A 22212-nucleotide genomic window follows, 5' to 3' on the forward strand; every position below is an offset into this window, starting at 1 on the left:
AGATGTGTGGTCCGTCTTTGTATTCAAATACCTACCCTCTGTGCTCTCTGCTGTGGACTGGTACACTCAGGAATAAGAGGGTGAGTGAAGAGGCATCGACTTGCATGACCTAATATAACCTCGACTGAGACATGAGGCGACTCTCAACGCATGTGTGGGTCAATGGACAATGCTATGAAAATCTTCCGACTCTGGGGCATGCGCAACCATATCTGGAATATAAATAGGGACCACACTTCTCAAAAACCTCTACTTACAGGTAAGTAACCTCCTCATTTATGTTCCTACTAAAATGATGACCATTGAGGTGGTTAATGTTCACACTTCAGATGTGATAACTTAGTACAGTTCACACTTCTCAAAGCTATTATTTAGGTTGCCTGTGGACTAGGATAGATGACATGTAGTTTATATTTGGTTCACATTTTTAAAGGTCATCTCTTCAGTCCTACGATTGACTATGATGAACTAATTGTAGTAAGAGGAAGCCCTGAGATATAAACCTTGGTATCAGAGGCCCAGTGTGAGGCCTAAGGCCTGAACTAAAGTAATAGTCATGACTTTGCTAACATAAAGCAAAGTTAAGCTGTGAGCCAGAGGCAGGCCCTGCTCACAGAAGCTGGCAAGGAAAGGGCTGATGCTGCAAAAAGAGACATACCTAAAAGGTACTGGACACCAGATATCAGAACATACACTATACCGGAACATTCCACAGATAACATGGAACAGGCCGACCCATCCCAATGACAGGGGCAAAAGGCTAAAATGATGGATAGAGTTGTTTTGATCAAACCAACATGTACAAGGTGAGAGGCAGCACCTTACTGCGTAGAGGGGTTGCACCTCAATACGTCAGAAGTGATGTATAACTTGTTTGTACCTGTGTATAAAAATGTATCCCTAGGGTGGTGTCTTTGTCCAGCCGAGGGGGCAGTGGAAAGTCCCGCCATTGACTGAGCTGAGTCCATTGCCAAGAGGCACTTTTCGTAGTATGCCCGGTAGACTAAGTAATCTACGGGAGCTGCAATTGTGCCAGGGTCGCAATAAACCTGGCCGAGGTGCCTTCGTACCATACTAGACTCTGTGGTTATTGGGGGTTCTCGTCAGGTTTGCTGTGTCAGCTATCTGCAGAGCTGGGACCGCACACAGAGGGAACACACGCACGCAGCCGAGTGATAACATAGGAGAAAGCAGAGCACCACACCGGTAGCATCTGACAACACTGGTGACCTCGACGTGATTTGAACACGCAGCCTTCTGATGCGTACGCTGATGTTGAAAAGTGCTTAAACTCTGCACCAGGGGCCTAATGCATTTTTAAACAGAATTTAATTAAAACGTGTTAGCTAATGTTCTTTTAAATAACCATTTTTCTTAGTATAGTCAAGGCCCAGAAAGGGGTGTGGGTGTCTGGGCTGGGGGTTGTCCTGCAGTTGGGCTCTTAGGTGGGAGGAGGTACGAGTGTTTGAGCTCGGGGGGCATCTTGTGGCTGGGCTCTGGGAGAAGAGGGTGTGGGTGTCTGGCTTCCTGGTTGGGCTATGGGGAGGAGAGGGCAGAGAAACAAGAGCTGGGTTGTTGGAGGGGTTTCTTTAACTCTCTACTCTTCGGGGAATTTTTGTTGTTGTCTGTATTGTTATAGACATAGTTGCTGACAGGTATTTTAAAACAAATTACCAAAATAATTGAAACTGGCATGATTACATAGTGTTATTTTGACCAAAAAATATGCAGAATTTTGCAAAAATTTTAATTTTTTTGGTGCAGAATTTTCCCCAAGGGTAATACTCCAATCACAGCTGAAGATTGCTTCCAAACAATCCATCTTAGCTAGTGCTTTTAATTTATAACTTCGCTATATCCAAAGTTAAATAATTGATGGCCTATTGGCCTTAAATGTAAATAGAAACCTATTACCTTTTTATATAGATATTTTTATTAATCAGAACTCCTTTATGTTTCTGAATACATGATAGTAAAACACTAATATCACAATGACATACTATCACCATCCTCTTACAAGCGTATTATGGTTAAAAAAATATACTGTCTTTAATGTTTAAGTGAGCTACTGGTATATACATTTCTAACTATCGAATGAGATTAGGTCTACTGATTTTGATTTTAAAGCACATCAGTAGCTGATAAACTGATTTTTTTTGTAGTACTGGCACACCTTGAAATCTTTTTGTTTTTGTAGAATGCAATGAATCTGTGAGAGCCATACATGGTAAATGCATAATTTTCTTTGAGAGTTTGGCCAAGTTGATGAACTGGAGAGTTTCAAAGCCATGAAAAAGCACCTGGATCTTCTGCTGAGGAATATTGTCAGTGCTGTTGCAAGAAAGGCTAATGTCATTCTGGGATATATTAACAAAAGTGTCATATGTAAGATGCGGGAGGTAACTGTCCCGTTCTTTTCAGAAATGGTGTGGTCTTAGCTGGAGTATTGTGTCACAGTTTAATGTTGTGGACAAACTGGAGAGAGTCCAGATGAGAGCAACAAAAGTAAGAGGTTTAGAAAACATGTCCCATGTGGGAAAGTTGAAACAATTGTACATGTTTAGTCTAGAGAAGAGCAGGCTGAGAAGGGGACCTGATAAGGTTTTAAATATTGTAATTGTAAAGGTTGTTTTAAAGAGGATAGTGATTAATTGTTCTCCATGTTCACTGAAAGTAGGACAAGAAGCAATTGGTTATTTTGCAGCAAGCGAGATTTGGGTTAGATATTAGGGAAAAAATCTCTACTATATACTCATTGGAACAGGTTACCTAGGGTGGTTGTGGAATCCCCATCAGTGGAGATTTTTAAAAACAGTTTATACAAGAGGTTCTCAAACTTCATTGTACCGGGACCCCGTTCCAACAAAAAAAATTATTAGATGACTCCAAGAGGAGGGAATAAAGCCTGAGCCTGCTTGAGCCCTGCCGCCCCGGGTGGAGGGGCTCAAAGCCCGAGCCGCACAGCACTGGGTGGATGGGGCCAAAGTCGAAGCCCAAGAGCTTCAGCCCCAGGCTGGGCGCCTGTAATCTGAGCCCAGCTGCCCAGGGCTGAAGCCCTCAGACTTCGGCTTTGGCCGCAGGCAGTGGGGCTCGGGCTTCGACCTCTTAAAATGGGGTCATGACCCACTTTGGGGTCCCAACCCACAGTTTGAGAACCGCTGGGTTAGACAAACATCTGCCAGGGGTGGTCTAAGTATACTTTAACGTGCCTCAGTGTGTGGGGTGAACTAGAATGACTCTTGAGGTCCTTTGCAGCCCTACATTTCTATGACAATACATGAGATGGATAAACACCAGGGAGGGAGAGGAGTTATTTAAGTTAAGGGCCAGTGTTGACACAAGAACAAATGGATATAAACTGTCCATCAACAAGTTTAGGCTTGTGATTAGATGAAGGTTTCTAACCATCAGAGGAGTGGAATTCTGGAACAGCCTTCCAAGGGGAGTAGCTAAGGCAGAAAATCTAATTTGTTTCAAGACTTAACTTGATAAGTTTATTGAGGGAATGGTATGATGAAGTCACCTACAATGTCATATGACCCATCTGTGATTTCTATTAGCAAATATCTCCAACTGCCAGAGACACTAGATGGGGAGCGTCTGGCTTGTGGGTCTTGCCCACATGCTCAGGGTCTAACAGATTACCATTTTTGAGGTTGGAAAGGAATTTTCCACCAGCTCAGATTAGCAGAGACCCTGGTTTTTTTTGTTTTTTTTTTTCTTCTTCTCCCACTGCAGCGTGGGGCATGGGTCGTTTGCTGGTTTGAACTAGAGTAAGTGGTGGATTCTCTGTAACTTGAAATCTTTAAATCGAGATTTTAGGACTTAGAGGTTATGGGCCTTGTACAGGAGTGGTTGGTGAGGTTTTGTGGCCTGCAATGTGCAGGAAGTCCGGCTAGATGACTATGATGGTCTCTTCTGGCCTTAAAAGTCTAGGGGTATGTCTACCGTGCAATTAAATACACTTGGCTAGCCCATGTCAGCCTACTTGGACTTGCAGGGCTCAGGCTTCAGGGCACTAAAACTGTTGATTTAATTACAGCTTGAGTTCATAATAGTTTAAAAATATCTGAATCCATTTAACAATTCTTTCTTTGTTTAAATTCAGATTGCATACTCTTTCCTCACCAAATGTTTTTTCTTCACTTTGAGCAGGTTGGTTTGGGAAGTTTGGCATTGGGGACTAGTTGAAAAATGAAACATTAAAGCTTTGAAGAAGGAAAAATGGTGGTGGTAGTGGAACCAAATATTACATAGACCTTATGAACAAGCACAGTATTTTTTTTTAAAAAAAGCCATTATCAACTTTAGTATACTGTCAGTTTATTTTGGCTATTATTAGCCAATTCATATTGGTGAGCTGTTCATATTTGGATCAATTAAATATAACTTAATTACTCTGCTTTTATTCTTTTAGGTTAAAATGGGTTTATTGGTGGACTTAACGAACACCACTCGATTCTATGATAGAAATGATATAGAAAAAGAAGGGATCAAATATATAAAACTTCAGTGTAAAGGGTAAGTTGATTGTACCCAAATAAATATTTGATCTTTAAGTAAAAAGTCTGTACTGAATTCATTCCCCTTTCTGTTGTTTTTATTCTAACCTTTGTTTTTCAATGTTTACCAGGCATGGTGAGTGCCCTACACCTGAGAACACGGAAGCATTTATCCGCCTATGTGAACATTTTAGTGATAAGAATCCTTCAGAGCTTATAGGTATGTCTCTTTTTTTACCGTTTTTTGCTCCATTTTTGCCTCTCCACTATCTTGTCTTCCATTATCAAGCATTACTACTTTCCCTGATTCCAAGAAGGATCTAAGCAAGTGGATTTCCTCAGTGCAATGTTTGTGCCACTGTAAGGATTGCTTGATGGAGATGACTGTATAAACAAGCTTTTGTCTTTCTCAAAATCAATCTTATGTTACTTTATGCACCAGTTTAAATAGAATTGGTTGCTTTATGCAGACAAATATGGCAGCTAAACAGTTGTATAATGTAGGGGTCTGTGGCTGTCCCTCCCCGTCAGTCTTGGAGGGGAGGTCACGCCCCTCATTACTGTGTATCTATAAAGACAAGGCTCAGTGGGGAATTAGCAGTCTCAGAGGTTATAGCTTTCTGGGCAGGGCAGAGCAACAAGCAGTTTAACAGGGCTCTGGGTAGGGCAGAGCAGTAAGCTGTTTTTCGCCTGGCCTCCTGGCTCAGGCAGATAATGGACAAACATAAGAACGGCCATACTGGGTCAGACCAATGTTTCATCTAGCCCCATCTCCTGTCTTTTGACAGTGGCCAATGTCAGCTGCTTTCAGAGGGAATGAACAGAACAGGTAATCATCAAGTGATCCACTTCCTGTCACCCATTCCCAGGTTCTGGCAAACAGAGGCTAGGGACACTTCAGGGGATGGTTTTGCATCCCTGGTCATTCTGGCTAAATACAGGCCTCTTGGCCTAATGTGGGCAGGCTACTACCCCTTTGGAGTGTACCTCTGTCTCCTGGGTTTCCTCCATCTTCCTGGGGTACAGGCCAGTAGCAGTCCCAGTAGCTCCTCCAGGTACTGATCAGTCAACAGTCCCACCCCCTCCTCTGAGTCCTCGTCATGACAGAGCTCCATCTCAGGTGCCAGGGCTCAGCAGCAGGCGAGAGACGTCTGCTTCCTTCTCCGCTCTTCCACAACTGAGCTGCAAGGCCCACCTTTTAAACTTTCTGTCCTGCCCCAATGCTTCTGACAGGGTGGGTGTGGCTTGCCTGGCTCTGCCCACCAAAGGGTGAAAAGTCATTTCTTCCTGTCAGTCTTGGTGGGAGGCCCTGCCCCAACGCTACATATACGGGACAGACGTTTTACGGGACAGATGTTTTATCTAACTCCTTCTGATGCAAGTGACTGTTTCTTGGGCAAGCACTGCTCGGCTTGACCACAACTTATGTGACATTTGATAACCAAGAGAGGTTGATCTCCTTGTGGTCATGTTGGATTTATAAAGATCCTGTGCTTAGTATTCATTTTAGTATTACATTGTAAAGTTTCCAATTTCAGCAGTTGAGTTCCTTCAGTAATATACTGGGGACTGTTAATGGAAATTTGATTGTGTTACACTTCTTTGGCATATACAGCCTCAAAATGAGTATTTTCAGAACTTTGATTTTTATCAAAAGCAAAAATATCCAAAATTAGTTCATGAAAGACTCTTAATTTGACTTTAAATGTAACAATCAGATTAGATACATGAGATTAAGTGCATCCTTTTCTGAATACCATTATGTTTAAACATTAATATAATTTTATGCTTTCAGAGGTAAAAATATTACAAGTAAATGTTCTTATAACTGCCAGTCCTGAAAACTAAACCTGGGATCCAAGAGTCAAGCTAGGTTATTTTTCTTATGTGTCATCCATAATAAAGATTAAATTCTCAGTGCTTGTGAAACTATTTAGTTTGCTTTCAGTAGGTTTGTATAGGTGTAACTGATAGGTATGTAGTAAACAACTGAGTTGATGCATTTGAATAAATGGTATTCAGTACTTTCTGCTGGTTGTGTTGACTGTCATGCTAACAGGAGTAAAAGTAATAAAACATTATTTTTTGTCACAGTTTAGCAGATATAATTCTGAATAATCACAGGGAGCAAATTTGTTGAATTATGTATAAATAGCATCTTCTTAATTCATTCTTAGAGGAGAAGCACACTTCAAGGTTTTTCTATATATTTTACATAGAGACACTTACTGGTTTAAGACATACATTTTTTTTGTTTTTAAACACATAGTTCCAAAAACTGTCTGTAGACAATCGATATAACTACATATTGGTTTAGAAACTGATATAGTTAAAGCAGTACAACTCCCTAGTGTGGATGCATCTAGACTGGTATAAAGTGCTTATATTGGCATTGTGTGTGTTAGTATAAAAATGGTATGTAGACCAGCCCTAAAGATCACAAATAGACTTATTCACTGAAGAGTTCTGTGATGAGGTGTACCTATCCTGCACCAGCCCCCAAAGGGTTAACTGTGCTTTGTAGGCTGAGGAAGCCCCGCCCCTCCAACTCTGCTGGGCATGTTCAGCTTGGGGGCAGAATATAAAAGGAAGCAGCTGCCGAAGGGGGAGGCCGCAGACTGCAGGCTCTTTCTAGGGAGCTGTTGCGTGCCGACGGCACGCAGAGCTCCAGACGGACTCTGGGCTACCTGCTGAGCCCGGAGAAGAGACTGCATCGGCAGGAGCTACACCACTTGAGGACCCCAGAGATGCGGGGGGACTTTGGAGCATCTCTGAGGGAGAAAGGGTAGGAAGCAGCCCAGGGAACTTAGACTTTTCTCTCGTGAGTGAACCAGGGAACCAGTCAGCATGCTTCAGGAGCTCTGGGCGGGGACTCGGAGGAGCAGGGAGGGCCTAAGGCCCTCTACCCAGTGTGTCACACACCTCTAGATGGCGCCCCAGCGAGCCAGTAGGCCACACAGCACCCCAGAAGTGGGCACCTTCACTAGCCTTTAGGCCATGCTGCCCTGAGTAGAAGGTCTGCGTTACTGACTCCAGCCATTAGGCCACGCTGCCCTGCCTGTAAAAGGCTACATTATTGACTCTGGCCAGTTGGTCATGCTGCCCTGTGGAGAAGGGTGACATTATTGACTCCAGTCACGAGGCAATACTACCACATTTTATAGTAGAGTCCTCAGCGAAGGACCTAATCGGCTGCAGTATTGTCTCTTTTTTGACCACACATGACCTAACACCCTGTGATGCGGTGTACCTACCTCGCAGCAAGTTCATATAGCATTTTTATCAAATTTTGAATGATTGGTTTAGAATGTGTGGTTCTCAGCCTAAGGATTATTGCCCTCCCTCTCTTTAGATAAATGGGAGGGAGGGTTTCAAACTTTTCTGTTGTAATGTGGATTCATGATAGGGAAAAGGTTGAGAACCATTGGATTGGAGGCAAATTGGACTAATATTCAAAATTAACTCTTGAAATTGCGTGAACACTTACTTCTGTGAAATAGAATGTTTTTGTTTTTTCTCAGTCTTTGTGTTCAATGGGAATTTTAAATAACATTTACTTAAATAATATATGGAATTTGTTTTCACATCATATGTTACCTATCAATTGGAATAAGTTGATGTAGCCATCCATAGCATCTCAATGCAATTAATTATTTTTCTGGGTCAGCAGTTTACATGGAATACAGATAGCATTATGAAGTGCTTGAAATAGAAAGCTCATTTTTCTAGTATTTTAACTTTAAATATCATTTGCAGTGTTGGTTCTGACAGTTGGTTATAGGGAATACGGATTACACTGCACCTTTCATTTCTGCTGTGTGAACCGAGACATGAAATTGGAGTTATTTGTTAAGATGGTGTTTGTTTTCATCTCCTTAGCTTAGTTATTCCGGTCTGAGGTATCTTCTTCCTCATAAGAGATTTAATTAGCAGTGTCCTTGATGTCTTCTGTTGTAATTTCATCTTTAGAGGGTAATAGAAAGAGGTTCATTTTCTAAAATTCTAGACAGATGGTGTCAAAGAGAAAACAGATCACTGTTCTAGAAATGGACAGAGGAATGAATGCCTGTATACTGAGGTAGTCATGTTTGAGGAGGGAAGTTCAAATATCTTTTGTTTCTATTCACTAGTATATTAAGAAGCAGTGCAAAACTGTATGAGAAGAATGAAACATCAAAGTTGTCAAATGTGTTTGGTTGGGGAAGAAGAATAGAGGTATTCTAATCACAGCAGAAAAGAAAGGATATGAATGAGACAAATGCATAATTCTTTAATGTAAATTTTTACATGAGAAACATAAAGCAGTTTCAAATGTCAAAGAGGAAACCAATAAAGCTCTGGTCAGAGCAGTTCTACTCCTGTTGGATTGAGCAGTAAGTGATTGGCATAGGACTCCCATCATAGTTGAATAAGTTTCACCACCTGAGGGTGATCAGATTAAACCTCATTATCAATCTTGTCTTCAGAAAAGAAGCAAAAGTTCTGTCCTTCCTATATGATCAGGTAATGTTTCATTTTTCAAATATAAAGTAGATAGAAAAATCTGCCGTTTCCGAACTTAACTTCTAATAGTAATAGAAATCAGAGACAGAAAAGACCCATTAGGTCAACTCCTTCAAATGCATACTTGTTTCCGACTCTAGATTCTTTAGTTTAGTTTGGTGTACTTGAGCAATGGGCCTGCACTGCTTCCCTTGGAAGACAATTTCATGCTGCCAACATATTTTGCTGGTCATCACATGATTCAGACGTATGTTGCTGATCCTAAACTTTTCCTAACACACTCATATTTCCTTACTCAGTTCCATTCCATTCTTAGGATTACTGGTTTTTCCTTCTTCTTAGTATTAATTTTTAAGTAAACCATGGTCGAGTTTTTAGGTGTAAAAATCAAATTTTGAGAATTCATAATATTTTGTGTCTTGAAGCCTGAGAATCAGGTCCTTCTAAGGAAACACCAGAGTAACTGGGGAGATAGGAGGTTGTATGTACATAGAAAAGGACAGGAACAGTGATGTCTGGGAAAGCTGCATGACCTCAAATCCCAACGCCTTGCTTTCATTGCCAACATGCTTCTACTATTGCCATATGGATGAAAAAAATCATAAGATCTTTGACTTTTTGATGCCAGTAGTCACTGCATGCCCCCCATTGCTACAAACTGAGTGTAAGTCAAGAGAATTTAACTTTCAGCCTCAGTAGATCAGGAATACAAAGTGCTAGTTTGAATGGCAATCTGTGTGAAACTTCCTAGCTAAATTAGATAAAGATGGATTGGAAACTTGATTTTTTGGAACACAATGTTGCAAGTCTGGAGTAACCCTGTACCACCAAGGAAATAAAGACCTTGCCTTAGTAGGCTGCTCTGGGGAGAGCAAAATGTGATTACAAGAACTGAAATCCATTGTGGTCTGAAGCAAGTTTTGAGATAAGCGAGGGTTAGGAAAACAGACAGGAAGAAAGCCTCACTTGTATCTATCTGTTATTTATTGGGACATTTCTGTTTTTCAGAGAACACATTCTTAATTTCCTATGTTGAAGAAAATGTATCTTTCAATCAGGTTGAGGAAGAAAGGTGTCTGACCTGGTTTGATACATGTCTGTAATGAGGGGGTCGACTCAAGTTATTCCCCTTTTTTGACCATTAGTAACAATTTTGCTTTTGGTGTGGCGGGAGGAGGTAAAGTACACACTTGAAAACTGTGTATATTTTTTAATCCCATATTCTGGAATTTACCGTTCACTTTGCTTGTGTTATAGGGAAAAAAAAACAATAAACAAACTGCTCATAATCTGATCATGTAGACCCCAAAGAAAAACTCTCCTGATACTTTAACTTCTCTGAATATGGTTGAGAAATATGGAAAATAACCGGAATAATTGGCATGGCACTAATAAATTAATGGTGTGACCCCTGTCACTTTAATAAATAAAAAAAGATGCAAGACAAATTTTGAGCAAGATATTAAAGTCCCCTTTCTTGTCAGAACTACTATAACAGCAAGAGATGGTCTTTCCTTCCGATTTGATTTATCTAAACCACTAGATGGAGCTGGTAACATAGGAAAAAGGGAAAATTAGAAGCAATTGCTTTTTTGCTCTCCCTCCTCCCTGAGAAATATTCAATAAAATAAAGGCTGAAAAAACAATTTATTAAATTTAAACATTGGTTTCTGTTTAAACCGAAAAGACAAGTAGTTCAAAGTGATTGTCTTTATTGAATGGATTTGTGTTTTTAGGGATTTCTTTCAAAATTAAAATTAAATAACCACTAACATGTTAATAGCCATTTTGAAATAGAATTGAGAGGATCTATGGATATAATTTCTAAGTTTAAAGCAGGGTAACTTTGACATGATTTTTATGCTTAACAGTATGAAATGATAATAACCCCAAATTATTTCTCTAAATTCACAATCACTGCATTGATTACACTGTCTTTTATGGTGCCTACAAATGCTGATCAGAAAGCAATCGGGTACTTTCTGGTATTAATCATGTTTCAACACTAATAAAAAATAGTACTGTTGAGCTTTTGTATTGTGACAAATTGAATATTCAGAAAATTACTGATAGGAATTAGCACACAGAATTTAAATATCGTTTGGGCTTTATACATAGTCTTTAGAGGATCTGGGTTTCCTCAATTAGAATGGGAGCATCTCCTTAATGGTGGTAATTTAAATGGAATGAGCCAAAAAGATTGCTTGTTGGCATTGTTTGTAATAAAAACAGCTGCATGTTGTTCATTTTTAAAATGATTTGTCTCCATACATTTAGTGTTATTTTGTTTTCCAGGTGTTCATTGTACACATGGGTTCAATCGAACTGGTTTTCTTATCTGTGCCTTTTTGGTTGAGAAGTTGGATTGGAGGTAATTTTGCAAATTTAATTAATTTTGGGTACAGGGAAGGGATATAATTGGTAGTGTTTTTGCCAATGTGTTTCACAATTGTCATTGCTCCATTGATGGTCCGATTGTTCTAAGAGTTTTATCTTTAAATTAATATATTTTTTCACTGTTGATTCTAGGAATGCTGATTTTTTTTTTTTCTTCTTCATATCTGACACAATGCACTAAGTATGTCTGTATTTTCAATAGATGATGGTAACTGGAAAGTCTTAGTTTTGAGCAGATGACATACATTAACATTATTCCTGTCAAACTCTCTTGACAGTTGAGTCTATTTCAGTTAAGCTTTCAGCTATATTGTCAAGTCCGTAGACCAACAATTAGCCCTACCAGCTGTGTTTAAGTTTTCATGAGTATGGATATAGGTTGCTTTCTCTCTTTCCTGTGCAAAGTATTGAAATAGACTGATGTGTATTGCTTTTGATTGATAGCATTATTTTAGATCTTTTGTTCTTGGCATATTCAAAAGAATGGCATTAGATAGTCAAAGTAGCAGGAAAGTGACATGTATGCATACATCTGAAAGGAAACCCAAAACACCGCATTTGTTACAGGATTTTTCCAGCAAGAACTGTATTGGTGGTGTAACCTACCTTTTGAGAATTTTCCAGAATCAGGATGCATATTTTGAAATAAGGATGGGAGAAACGAACCCCGGCCCCCCAGTGGCGTTCCACTTTAAATATCGTTACTTCAGGAAAAATGTCTAAAAGTCTTGCCACGTTAGACGCTAGCTTTTATTCAATGATATAATTTAAACTAGGACTGTCAAGTGATTAAAAAGATTAATCGCAGGATTAAACAATAGAATACCATTTATTTAAATATTTTTGGATGTTTTCTACATTTTCAAATATATTGATTTCAGTTACAACACAATACAAAGTGTACAGTGCTCAGTTTTTATTTATTTATTTTTGATTACAAGTATTTGCACAATAAAAACAAAAGAAATAATATTTTTCAATTCACCTAATACAAGTACTGTAGTGCAATCTGTTTATCATGAAAGTTGAACTTACAAATGTAGAATTATATTCAAAAACAAAACAATGTAAAACTTCAGAGCCTACAAGTCCACTCAGTCCTACTTCTTGTTCAGCCAATCGCTCAGACAAACAAGTTTGTTTACATTTGCAGAAGATAATGCTGCCGCTTCTTGTTTACTATGTCACCTGAATGTGAGAATAGGCATTTTCATAGCACTGTTGTAGCCGGCATCACAAGATATTTACATGCCAGATGCTCTAAGCAGTGCAGCCTGTCACACATTCATTTTCATCCTCTGAGTCAGATGCCACCAGCAGAAGGTTGATTTTCTTTTTTGGTGGCTCGGGTTCTGTAGTTTCTGCATCAGAGTGTTGCTCTTTTAAGACTTCTGAAAGCATGCTCTACACCTCATCCCTCTCAGATTTCGGAATGCACTTCAGATTCTTAAACTTTGGGTCGAGTGCTGTAGCTATCTTTAGAAATCTCACATTGGTACTTTCTTTGCGTTTTGTTAAATCTGCAGTGAACGTGTTCTTAAAATTAACAACATGTGCTGGGTCATCATCCGTGTCTGCTATAACATGAAATATATGGCAGAATGTGGGTAAAACAGAACAGGGGATGTACAATTCTCCACCAAGGAGTTACGTCACAAATTTAATTAACACATTTTTTTTAATGAGTGTCATCAGCATGGAAGTATATCCTCTAGAATGGTGGCCGAAGCATGAAGGTGCCTACGAATATTTAGCATATCTGGCATGGAAATACCGTGCAATGCTGGCCATAAAAGTGCTATGCAAATGCCTGTTCTCACTTTCTGGTGACATTGTAAATAAGAGGTGAGCAGCATTATCTCCCGTAAATGTAAACAAACTTGTTTGTCTGAGCGATTGGCTGAACAAGAAGTAGGACTCAGTGGACTTGTAGGCTCTGAAGTTTTACATTGTTTTGTTTTTGAGTGCAGGTATGTAACAAAATAAAATCTATATTTGTAAGATGAACTTTCATGACAAAGACTTTGCAGTACAGTACTTGTATGAAGTGAATTGAAAAATACTATTTTTTATAATTTTTACAGTGCAACTATTTGTAATAAAAATAGTATACACTTTGATTTCAATTACAACACAGAATGCTGTATGAAAATGTAAAAAAACATCCAAAATATTTAATAAATTTCAATTGGTATTCTATTGTTTAACAGTGCGATTTAAACTGCGATTAATTGTGATTAATTTTTTTGCGTTAATTTGCATCAGTTAACTGCGATTAATCAACAGCCCTAATTTAAACACAAGATTTTCTCCTATCCAGCTAGTCCTGATGCAAAGCCTGTCTCTCTAGAGTATGGGCTACACTAAAAAGTTAGGTTGACCCAGCTATGTTGTAGTCATGAGTCTCCTAATTAAGCTGACTCATGGGTGTAGACAGCACTACATTGATGGAAGAGTTCTTCCGTTGACCAAGCTACCACCTCTCAGTGACGTGGATTATATATACTGACAGGAGAACCCCTCCAGTTGGCATAGGTAGTATCTACACTGAAGCGCCGCAGCTGTGTCGCTGTAGTATTTAAAGTGTAGACAAACCCTAGGATCTTGGCAATATCTCCCTTTCCACTATTCTATTTGAAGAACCATTTCCAGCATTGGATGGATCCATGCTGCTACTTTTTGTTTGTTTGCTTATGACTGAGCATAAAGCTTACCTTGAGGCTGGGATATGGGCAAGATGGCCGCCTTTTTGGGAATTGGGAAGAACCAATTTTTCCTGGTACGATAGACACGCAGTGAGAGAAGATGCATTATCATGAGTCCTTTGAACACCAATGGCCCAAGGAATCTAGAAGCACAGCTGAACCTGGGAAGTGGATATAAAGCTGAACATCCTACTAGTAGGGTGCTAGTGAGTCCTATGCCTGATAGGTTGGTTACTTTCAATTCCTCCTAAATGCTTTAAAAAGTCAGCATGTAATAAATTTGAACCACAGTAGGTCTTTATTTTGTTATTTCTCCTGGAAACAAATAGAGATTCTGAGTTAAGTCTATTTGAAATAGTACCTCCTATTCAGCCTTACTTAATACTTTCTTGCTTCTGCATGAAAAGCCTTAAATTGATTGATCAAGCCTTGGTGGTGTGGGGTGCGGTGTGTTTGGTGTTTTTTTTGGGGGGGGGCAAATGGTTAATCATGTTAATTAAACTTGTTCCTCTCGGTCAGCTTTTGTGAAACAGGACCAACGTTCTCAAATGTAGCAGATAAAATACAGCTACAAACAAAAATAGCAACATTAAAAGAATTGCCTTAAATTTACAATTACAGTAAGTGTGCGCACCATATTAAGAAAAATTGTTTGCTGCATTATCATTTCAAGTAAAGCGGCATTGCTATTCACTGATGAAACAATGAGGTTTTCCCTGTAGAAAATCCATCCATATTTACTTCTTAAGCACATGATGTAGGATAGCAGCAGATGCACTGTGAATGCTGAGCTGTGTTATACAGCTAGTTTAAGGAAAGGTCATCCAGACTGACAGCCCTCGAGCTAGTCATTGGAAACCTTACGTGATGCTCTTTTTGCAACTCACTTTTCTCCAAGACAGTTTCATTTCTGGAATATGTAAACTATCTTTCCTACCAGGCTGGTCTTCTGTACCTGAAATCTGAGCTGTTATATCAGGTTTTGTTACTATCTATTCTCAATACTATGTATTTACAAGAGAATCAGCTGCTTGTAGTACATCAAGGACAAACTTTTCTAGAGCAGTGGTTCCCAAACGGGTTTGTGAACCCCAGTTTCATGAAATGTTACAGGGGGTTCACGAAATGTTACAGGGGGTTCTTGGGGAAAAAATTCCCTCCTGGTGGACAGAGCTGTCCATAGGGACCACGGGGCCAGCAGCCCAGAGCCTTGGGGACTTCCAAGAGCTAAGCAGTTCAAAGCAAGCATATCTATCACATGGAGGAGATTTAAACTTCAAGACTCGAAATAGAAAGGGAGGTGGATAGTTTTTGCTATTTTTAAAAATAAATAGGCTTCATAGTGTTGTTGTTTAAATTATTATGAAGAACAAGTTTAAGTTTTGTTGCAATGTGCATTGTTTGCCTGGACTGCTCAAGACCTGAATGCTTGTGTAGGAGGAACTCTTTGAGTTGGCTTCTTAAATACCTTCATGCTGTTTCACATCTGATGCTCCTTGGTGAAACATAGGAGCCAGAGGCGCCAGTACAGGAGGGGTCGACGAGAGTCACATTCCGCTCCTGTGTCGGTGTGCCCCCGTGGGTCCCTCCCTTTTTTCCTGGCAGCCCCCGCAGGTCCCCCTTTTCCGGCGGTGCCCTCCCCAAGCCACAGGGGGTGTGGGAGTTTTGCTCCTGCACCCCTTTTTTCTACTAGCTCCTCTGATAGGAGCCTTGTCTTATAACAGGCTTAATCAAAAGGGATACAAGCTACAAAAGTGAGATCTTGGAAGAGTGTTGCCATTTTCATAATGTAATAAAAATACTGTAATGATAAATAATAATTAATAAATCATGTGTAATAAGCATGTCATAAAAATACATTTTATATTTCAAGATCACTGCTTTTATAATTTATGCTGAGGTAAGGGAAAAAATCCCTGGAAATATTCATTTTTAGGAGGGGGTTCACTAGACTTGACATTTTAGTGAAAGGGCTTCGCAGGTTGTTAAAGTTTGGGAACCACTGTTCTAGAGGATGATTGGAATTCTTAAGCATTTGGAATGGGGGCCCATCTCTCTTCCCTTTTCCCTCCTTCTCCCAAGTTGCCTCTTGTCTCTGGGACATTAATAAAAGGATTTGTTAAGCAATTTAGAGACATTACCAAGATAATTCTAATTTGTCTTGTAAAAAGAACAAAATGAGTTTTAAGATCTTTTTCACATCCTTTTTCTCTCTAACTTAACTATCTAGGTTCTTCTCTTTTGCCCATTGTGCCAGCTTCTGGCCACCGTCCAGGCTTGCTATTCCAGATAATGATTTTTCCTCTTCTCCTGAAGACAGAACTAGACTTACCAGCTCTAGGGAAGGGCTTGCTTCCACCTATTCTGAGAAACCTCTAGTTCTGTCTCCTGGCAGCTTCAAAAGACACTTTTCAGACAACCTACCTTCCCAGACTGCATAGCACAGAAAAACTTCTTAACCTCTTCCTTCTTAATCTAATTTTCCTCCTTTTATGCTTTCTCAGTGTTTTCTTTTTCTCTTTGCCTCATAAGGATATTAATTCCTGGCCTGGTAGAGTTCTTTGCCCCACAGCCTGTAGCAGCTCCCTCTGTCCCAGACCAAGGTGTCAGAGAAGTCTGCCAAAAAGGCTTAAATGAAGTAATGCCTTCATTGTTGAATTGGTCTTATTCTATTCTATGTAGGTTCTTATTCTGCGCTCATCACTATAGTATGAGTGCTTTCCGTTAAGTAAGGTAAATAACATTGTTATGGCCTGTCAGGATTAGGAACTCTGCCTTATTTTGTGGACCTAGCCTCCAGTTCATCAAAGCAGTTAAGCATGTCTACATTTAAGCTTGTGCTTAAGCTTTTTGATTAACAGGAATGGACTGTTCAGTTGTGGCTCCAAAGAGGAACTACTAAAGGCTGGTTCTAAGGACTTGGGCGCTTCTTCCCAGAGAAATGGAAAAATCTATTTTGAGAAGTGAGACATTCTTTAACCATTCATAAAAATTAATTCTGTTTGCTTATCAGTGTATTCAGCCTTTGTTCTGGACTCCTCCCCATTGACCCCCATAATTATGTGTATTTTCCCCCTCCCTTTTCTGTAACAGCTGTGAACATGTATCCTATAACTAGGAGTCCAAAAGGGAGCTATTAGCCACTGGAAGGGGCCAAAAAGTACCTTAAGCATATCTATCCCTGAGAGTCCATGAGAAAAACTTATATAATAATGCAGGCTCTTGCACAAAGAGCAGCAGTTACCAAGATGCTCTTAACACCATGTTTCAAATGGTAATGGATTGAGTAAATCTTCAAGTGGTGTCCCTATGTGTGCTCCACTTAAGAACATGAGAATGGCCATTCTGGGTCAGACCTGTGGTCCATCTAGCCCAATGTTCTGTCTTCCGATAGTGGCCAGGGCCAGATGTTTCGGAGGGAATGAACAAAACAGGGCAATTGTTGAATGATCCATCCTCTGTCATCCAGTCCCAGCTTCTGGCAGTCAGAGCTTCTTGGCTGCAGCCCTCTGGCCTCCCCTGGGAGGTACAAAACACAGTCAAGGACCTCTCCTTCGAGGGATACAAGTTGTTCAATGGTGCCACAGATGGGTCCCTTCATTCTTTTAAAAACTCCCAGACAAGGATCTCTGGGCATCTATATACCTGTGACAAAGAAAATACATTAGATTGCAGGTGGCTCAACGCTCTTGTCCAGTTCATTACTAGCCCATGAGATTGGCTGAACCTCCCAGGAGGGAGCCCAGATTCACTAACAAAGGGCCATCCTCTACAGTGACTTCCCAGTCAGTGACCTCCTCAAATGACCATTTTCCCCATTGGTTGAAGGCTGCGAACGATCTCCCTGTCTCGATCCTACACTGCACCAATCCCCTCTCTACTCTTATGGGGATTATGTCTTATTTTCTACCTTCTTGGGGAGTTCATCATCATGGACAGATGGATCCTGGATGTGATTTCTACAGGCTATCCCATCCAGTCCAGCCGTCCCATCACCACTCTCCTCCCTATCCCTCTTCAGAGGCCATTCTTTATGAGGGTCTCTTGAAACAGTAGGTGCAATCTTTTGTAACCCTAATAGTGGTAAAGCCTGTTCCACTGGACTTCATTGGGAAAGTATTCTTTCCTGGTACTTCCCCGATCCTCAAGAAGAAAAAGGGTGGGGTGGGTTAGGTGGACATTGTTGCTGGACCTCAGGACTTTGAACACCTTCATCCACTCTCAACTGTTCAGAATGGTAATCCTAGCAGCAATAATTCCTTCCCTGAATCTGGGTGATTGATTTGTCTTCCTCGATCTTCAGGTTGCTTATTTTCATATAGCCATGAAATTCACCCCATACACAGATGTTTCCTATGTTTTATAGCTGGCAGGGATTTGAGGAGGTCACTGACTGGGAAGTCACTACCAATATTGTATCCTACCCTTTGGCCTCTCAACAGCCCCAAGGGTCTTTACCAAAGTCTTCTTGGCCATCACAGCCCATTTCCAGCAGATGGGAATAATCATCTTTCCATACCTGGACGATTGGCTTCTGAAAGGTCGCTCATTTCTCAAGGTATATTCAGCAACCAGGAAGGCTCTATCCCTGTTCTGCTCCCTGGGCTGCTGCCTCAATTCAGAAAAGTCTACACTCACACCTGAACAACATGTAGACTTCAGTAGGGCCACTCTGGACTCTACCACTGCCAGAACATACTTGACCATAACAGGTTTGCCACAATGTCCAGATTCATTTCAACAATATAACAGAGCTTGCGAACCATAGCAAGGGCTTGCCTGCAACTCCTGGGCCACATGGATACTGGTATGTTTGTGACACCTTTAGGAAGACTACAGTCCTGGGGTCATCAAGCCTGGACAAGAATTGCTTACACCCCCAACAAACACAGACCAAGTGGGTGTCTGTACTTCAAAGGGCCCTCAATTCTGTAATCAGTGGAAAGATCCACAAAAGGCATGTGTGGATTTTCCATTCTCGTAGCCTCCTCCCACAAGGATCATCACCATCGACACCTCTCTGCTAGGTTGGGGTGTGCACTTTCAGCGCTTCACAGCTCAAGCCAAATGGACCCACAGGAGGCAATCATCCACATCAACATATTAGAGCTCAGAGTGGTTTGTTAAACTTGCTAGCACTACTTTTCCCACATTAGGGGCTACCTGATGTACAAAAGAGAAACTATGTATTATATCAGTTGGCAAGGAGGAATAAGATCCCAGTCCTTGTATGCCGAGTCAATAAAACTATGGAATTGGTGCATAGCACTCCACATACTGTTCTCAGTGATTTATCATCTAGGACTGCAGATGACAGTGACAGACTTCCTCAGCAGGCGTTTCTGCCTCTTCCACAAGTGGGAACTGAACAATGCAGTATTCAGAAGAATGTGTCCTACCTGGGGTATTCTGGAGATAGATTTCTTAGCGACACCATCCACTGCAAAGTGCAGACCATTTTATTTGAGGGCAGGGCACAGCTGCAACTCAATGGGAGATGCCTTAGTCATCCCGTGGCCCTGTGTATTGCTATATGCTTATACTGCTACACCATTTGGTCAAAGTCCTGATTGAAACAGGAGAAATTAGCCATCCTCATAGCACTGTTGTAGCTGAGGGAGACATGGTTCCCTGAGTTAGTTTGCGTATCTGAGCAATTGCCTCTCCGCCTCTCCCTGACTGAAAATCTCCTCACCCAAAACCCACCCCATCCTCTTGGGGTTTCACCTGAAGGCATGGCTACTAGATGGCTTATTGGTATAGAAGAAGATTGCTCTCTGGAGGTACTGCTCAATAGTGGAAAACTACCTACAGACGGGGAAATGTTTTCAATTTTGGTGCAGCCATCGATCTATACCTCCTCTTGAGTCTTGTCTGACACACATTCTCCGTTTCCTGCTAAATTTAAAAACCACGGGATTATTGCTGAGCTCAATTAAGTTTCATCCCCCTATTGAGGAATTTTCAGTCTTCATGCACCCAACCACTGTGAGGTTTATTAAGGGACTATTCAATCTTTTTCCTCCTAAGCACAATTTTGTCCTTAATGTACTGAAGAAGCCTCCATTTGAATCTATGGGGACTTGTCCCTTTCTTAATTTGTGCCTCAGGACCTCGTTCCTTATTTCAGCCAGGAAGGTAGGGGAGCTAGGAGCACCGTGATGGCTGACCAACTGTACACAGCGTTCGATCATGACAAGATGACACTACATCCACACCTGCGCTTCCTCTGTAAAGTTTCTTCAGAGTTCCACATTAATCAGGAGATTCACCTGCTGGCGTTTTGCCCCAAGCCTTGCTCTCTGAGTGAAGAAGTGAGACTGCATACACTGGATGTGAGAAGAGCTCTTGTTTTTTATCTTGATAGGACTGAGCCCTTTAGGGCTTCTCCTAGGCTCTCGATCTCTGTCGCAGAACTAAGAGGAAGACATCTGATCTCCACCTGGAGGCTGTCCAGATGGGTTGCAAGATGCACCTTAATCTATTATGAAGCCTGGGGTGGGGTTTCATCCCCTTCCTATGATGATGGCTCATTCCACCTCTGTGGCGCTACTGAAAAACATACCTATCTCAGACATCCGCAGGTCAGCCACCTGACCTTTGAGGCACATGCTTTCCCAGTACTCATGTCTGCTTCCAGAGCTGACATGGCTTTCGGTGCTGCTGTTCTGTGATCTGTAGTGAACCTGTCTCCTTGGCACTCTTCTTCATAATTGAGGTACTACTCAAAAATCTGCTGAAGGGGAGCACCTGTAGGGATGCTACTCAAATAAGGAGAAGTTATGTACCTTGTACAGTAACTGGAGTTCTTCAAGATGTGTGTCCCTATGGTTTCTCCACTACCCAGCCTCCTTCCCCTCTGCTTTCCAATCTTCTCACTAGATTTCATGGCTGAGAAGGACCTGAGCAGTGGGGGGGTCCATCCCCCCCTTCCCCAATATCCTTGCATCGGAGTAAAAGGATCTCTAGAATGCAGGTGCTGCTGCTGAAAATCTCCAATCAAGAGTGCATGGGCATGCACATATCCTGAAATGGAGTACCCATAGGGACACGCATCTTGAAGAACTTCAGTTACTGTACAAGATAAATAAGTATTTCAAGAGTTTCTGAATTCTTGACAATGAAGTGATTTATTTTTTGAATTTTTAGAGGAAACTGAAAGTCACACAGAACATTATTAATTTATTAGACATGTCTTGTTAACATCCAGAAATACACAACTCTCAATTTCTGTTTTCCAGTATTGAAGCAGCAGTGGCTACTTTTGCCCAAGCCAGACCACCAGGTATCTATAAAGGGGACTATTTAAAAGAACTATTCCGTCGTTACGGAGATGTAGATGATGCACCGCCACCACCTGAGCTTCCTGAATGGTGCTTTGATGAAGATGATGAAGAGGAGGAGGAGGAGGAGGATGTTAAAACAGGAGGTCAAGAATCAGAACCTGGGTCTTCAAGTTCCTCTTTTGGCAAAAGGAGAAAAGAACACCTAAAACTGGTAATGTTATCTGAAAGCTTAACATTTTACTTTAGAAACTGAATTTGGTGAACTCTTATTCACTAAATGTTGCATAATGTGTGTCACAAATACCAGGTCTTGTAAGTGGGGAATGGATAGCACTGTTTAGAGCCAGGCATAACATGAGTTGGTGGAAAGTAAGATTTCTTAATTCTTTGTATAATGCTTTTGATCTTAACTTTCAACACGTCTGCTATTCCAATACTGGTTGTTTCCTGAGCAGAGATTGTCAGTCATATTAAATTTAACAAGATTGCTTGATGAGTTTCCTGATGTGAACAAATGCTTTGTTGTGACTGGGTGGAGACCAATACATTCCTTTAAATTTGTGACTAAAGTCTTCAGAGGTGCAAGCCAAGCCTTGCTGATAGGTGTATATAACTTTTATTGATCTTTTCAACCCAGCCATGCAGTTGAAATTGAAACTTTGTTTTTGAATTAGTGTTTAATTTTCACATACATTCCGTGTAGAGGTTCTGAGAATTATTTTGGCAAACAATAATGTGAACTGAAAAAGAAAACAACAACAAAAGAGCAAATTCAATTTAAAAGCTGTGAGAAATTGTCTCAGTAGACTAAAGCAGTTA

The 22212-nt window shown here is 40.7% G+C and overlaps 1 protein-coding gene across 2 annotated transcripts in view; it reads left to right on the top strand.

The window, feature by feature from the left end:
- The window catches only part of RNGTT (RNA guanylyltransferase and 5'-phosphatase), a 416529-nt gene that overhangs the window by 29623 nt on the left and 364694 nt on the right, over positions 1-22212 (top strand). For both annotated transcript variants that reach the window (XM_054023811.1, XM_054023812.1), the window contains exons 3-6: positions 4418-4521; positions 4634-4722; positions 11301-11376; positions 21349-21604. In XM_054023811.1, coding sequence (XP_053879786.1) covers positions 4418-4521; positions 4634-4722; positions 11301-11376; positions 21349-21604 — 525 coding nt within the window. The remainder of the gene's footprint in view (positions 1-4417; positions 4522-4633; positions 4723-11300; positions 11377-21348; positions 21605-22212) is intronic.

The sequence above is a fragment of the Malaclemys terrapin genome, chromosome 3 (genome assembly GCF_027887155.1).
Source record: "Malaclemys terrapin pileata isolate rMalTer1 chromosome 3, rMalTer1.hap1, whole genome shotgun sequence".
Taxonomy (NCBI): Eukaryota; Metazoa; Chordata; order Testudines; family Emydidae; genus Malaclemys; species Malaclemys terrapin.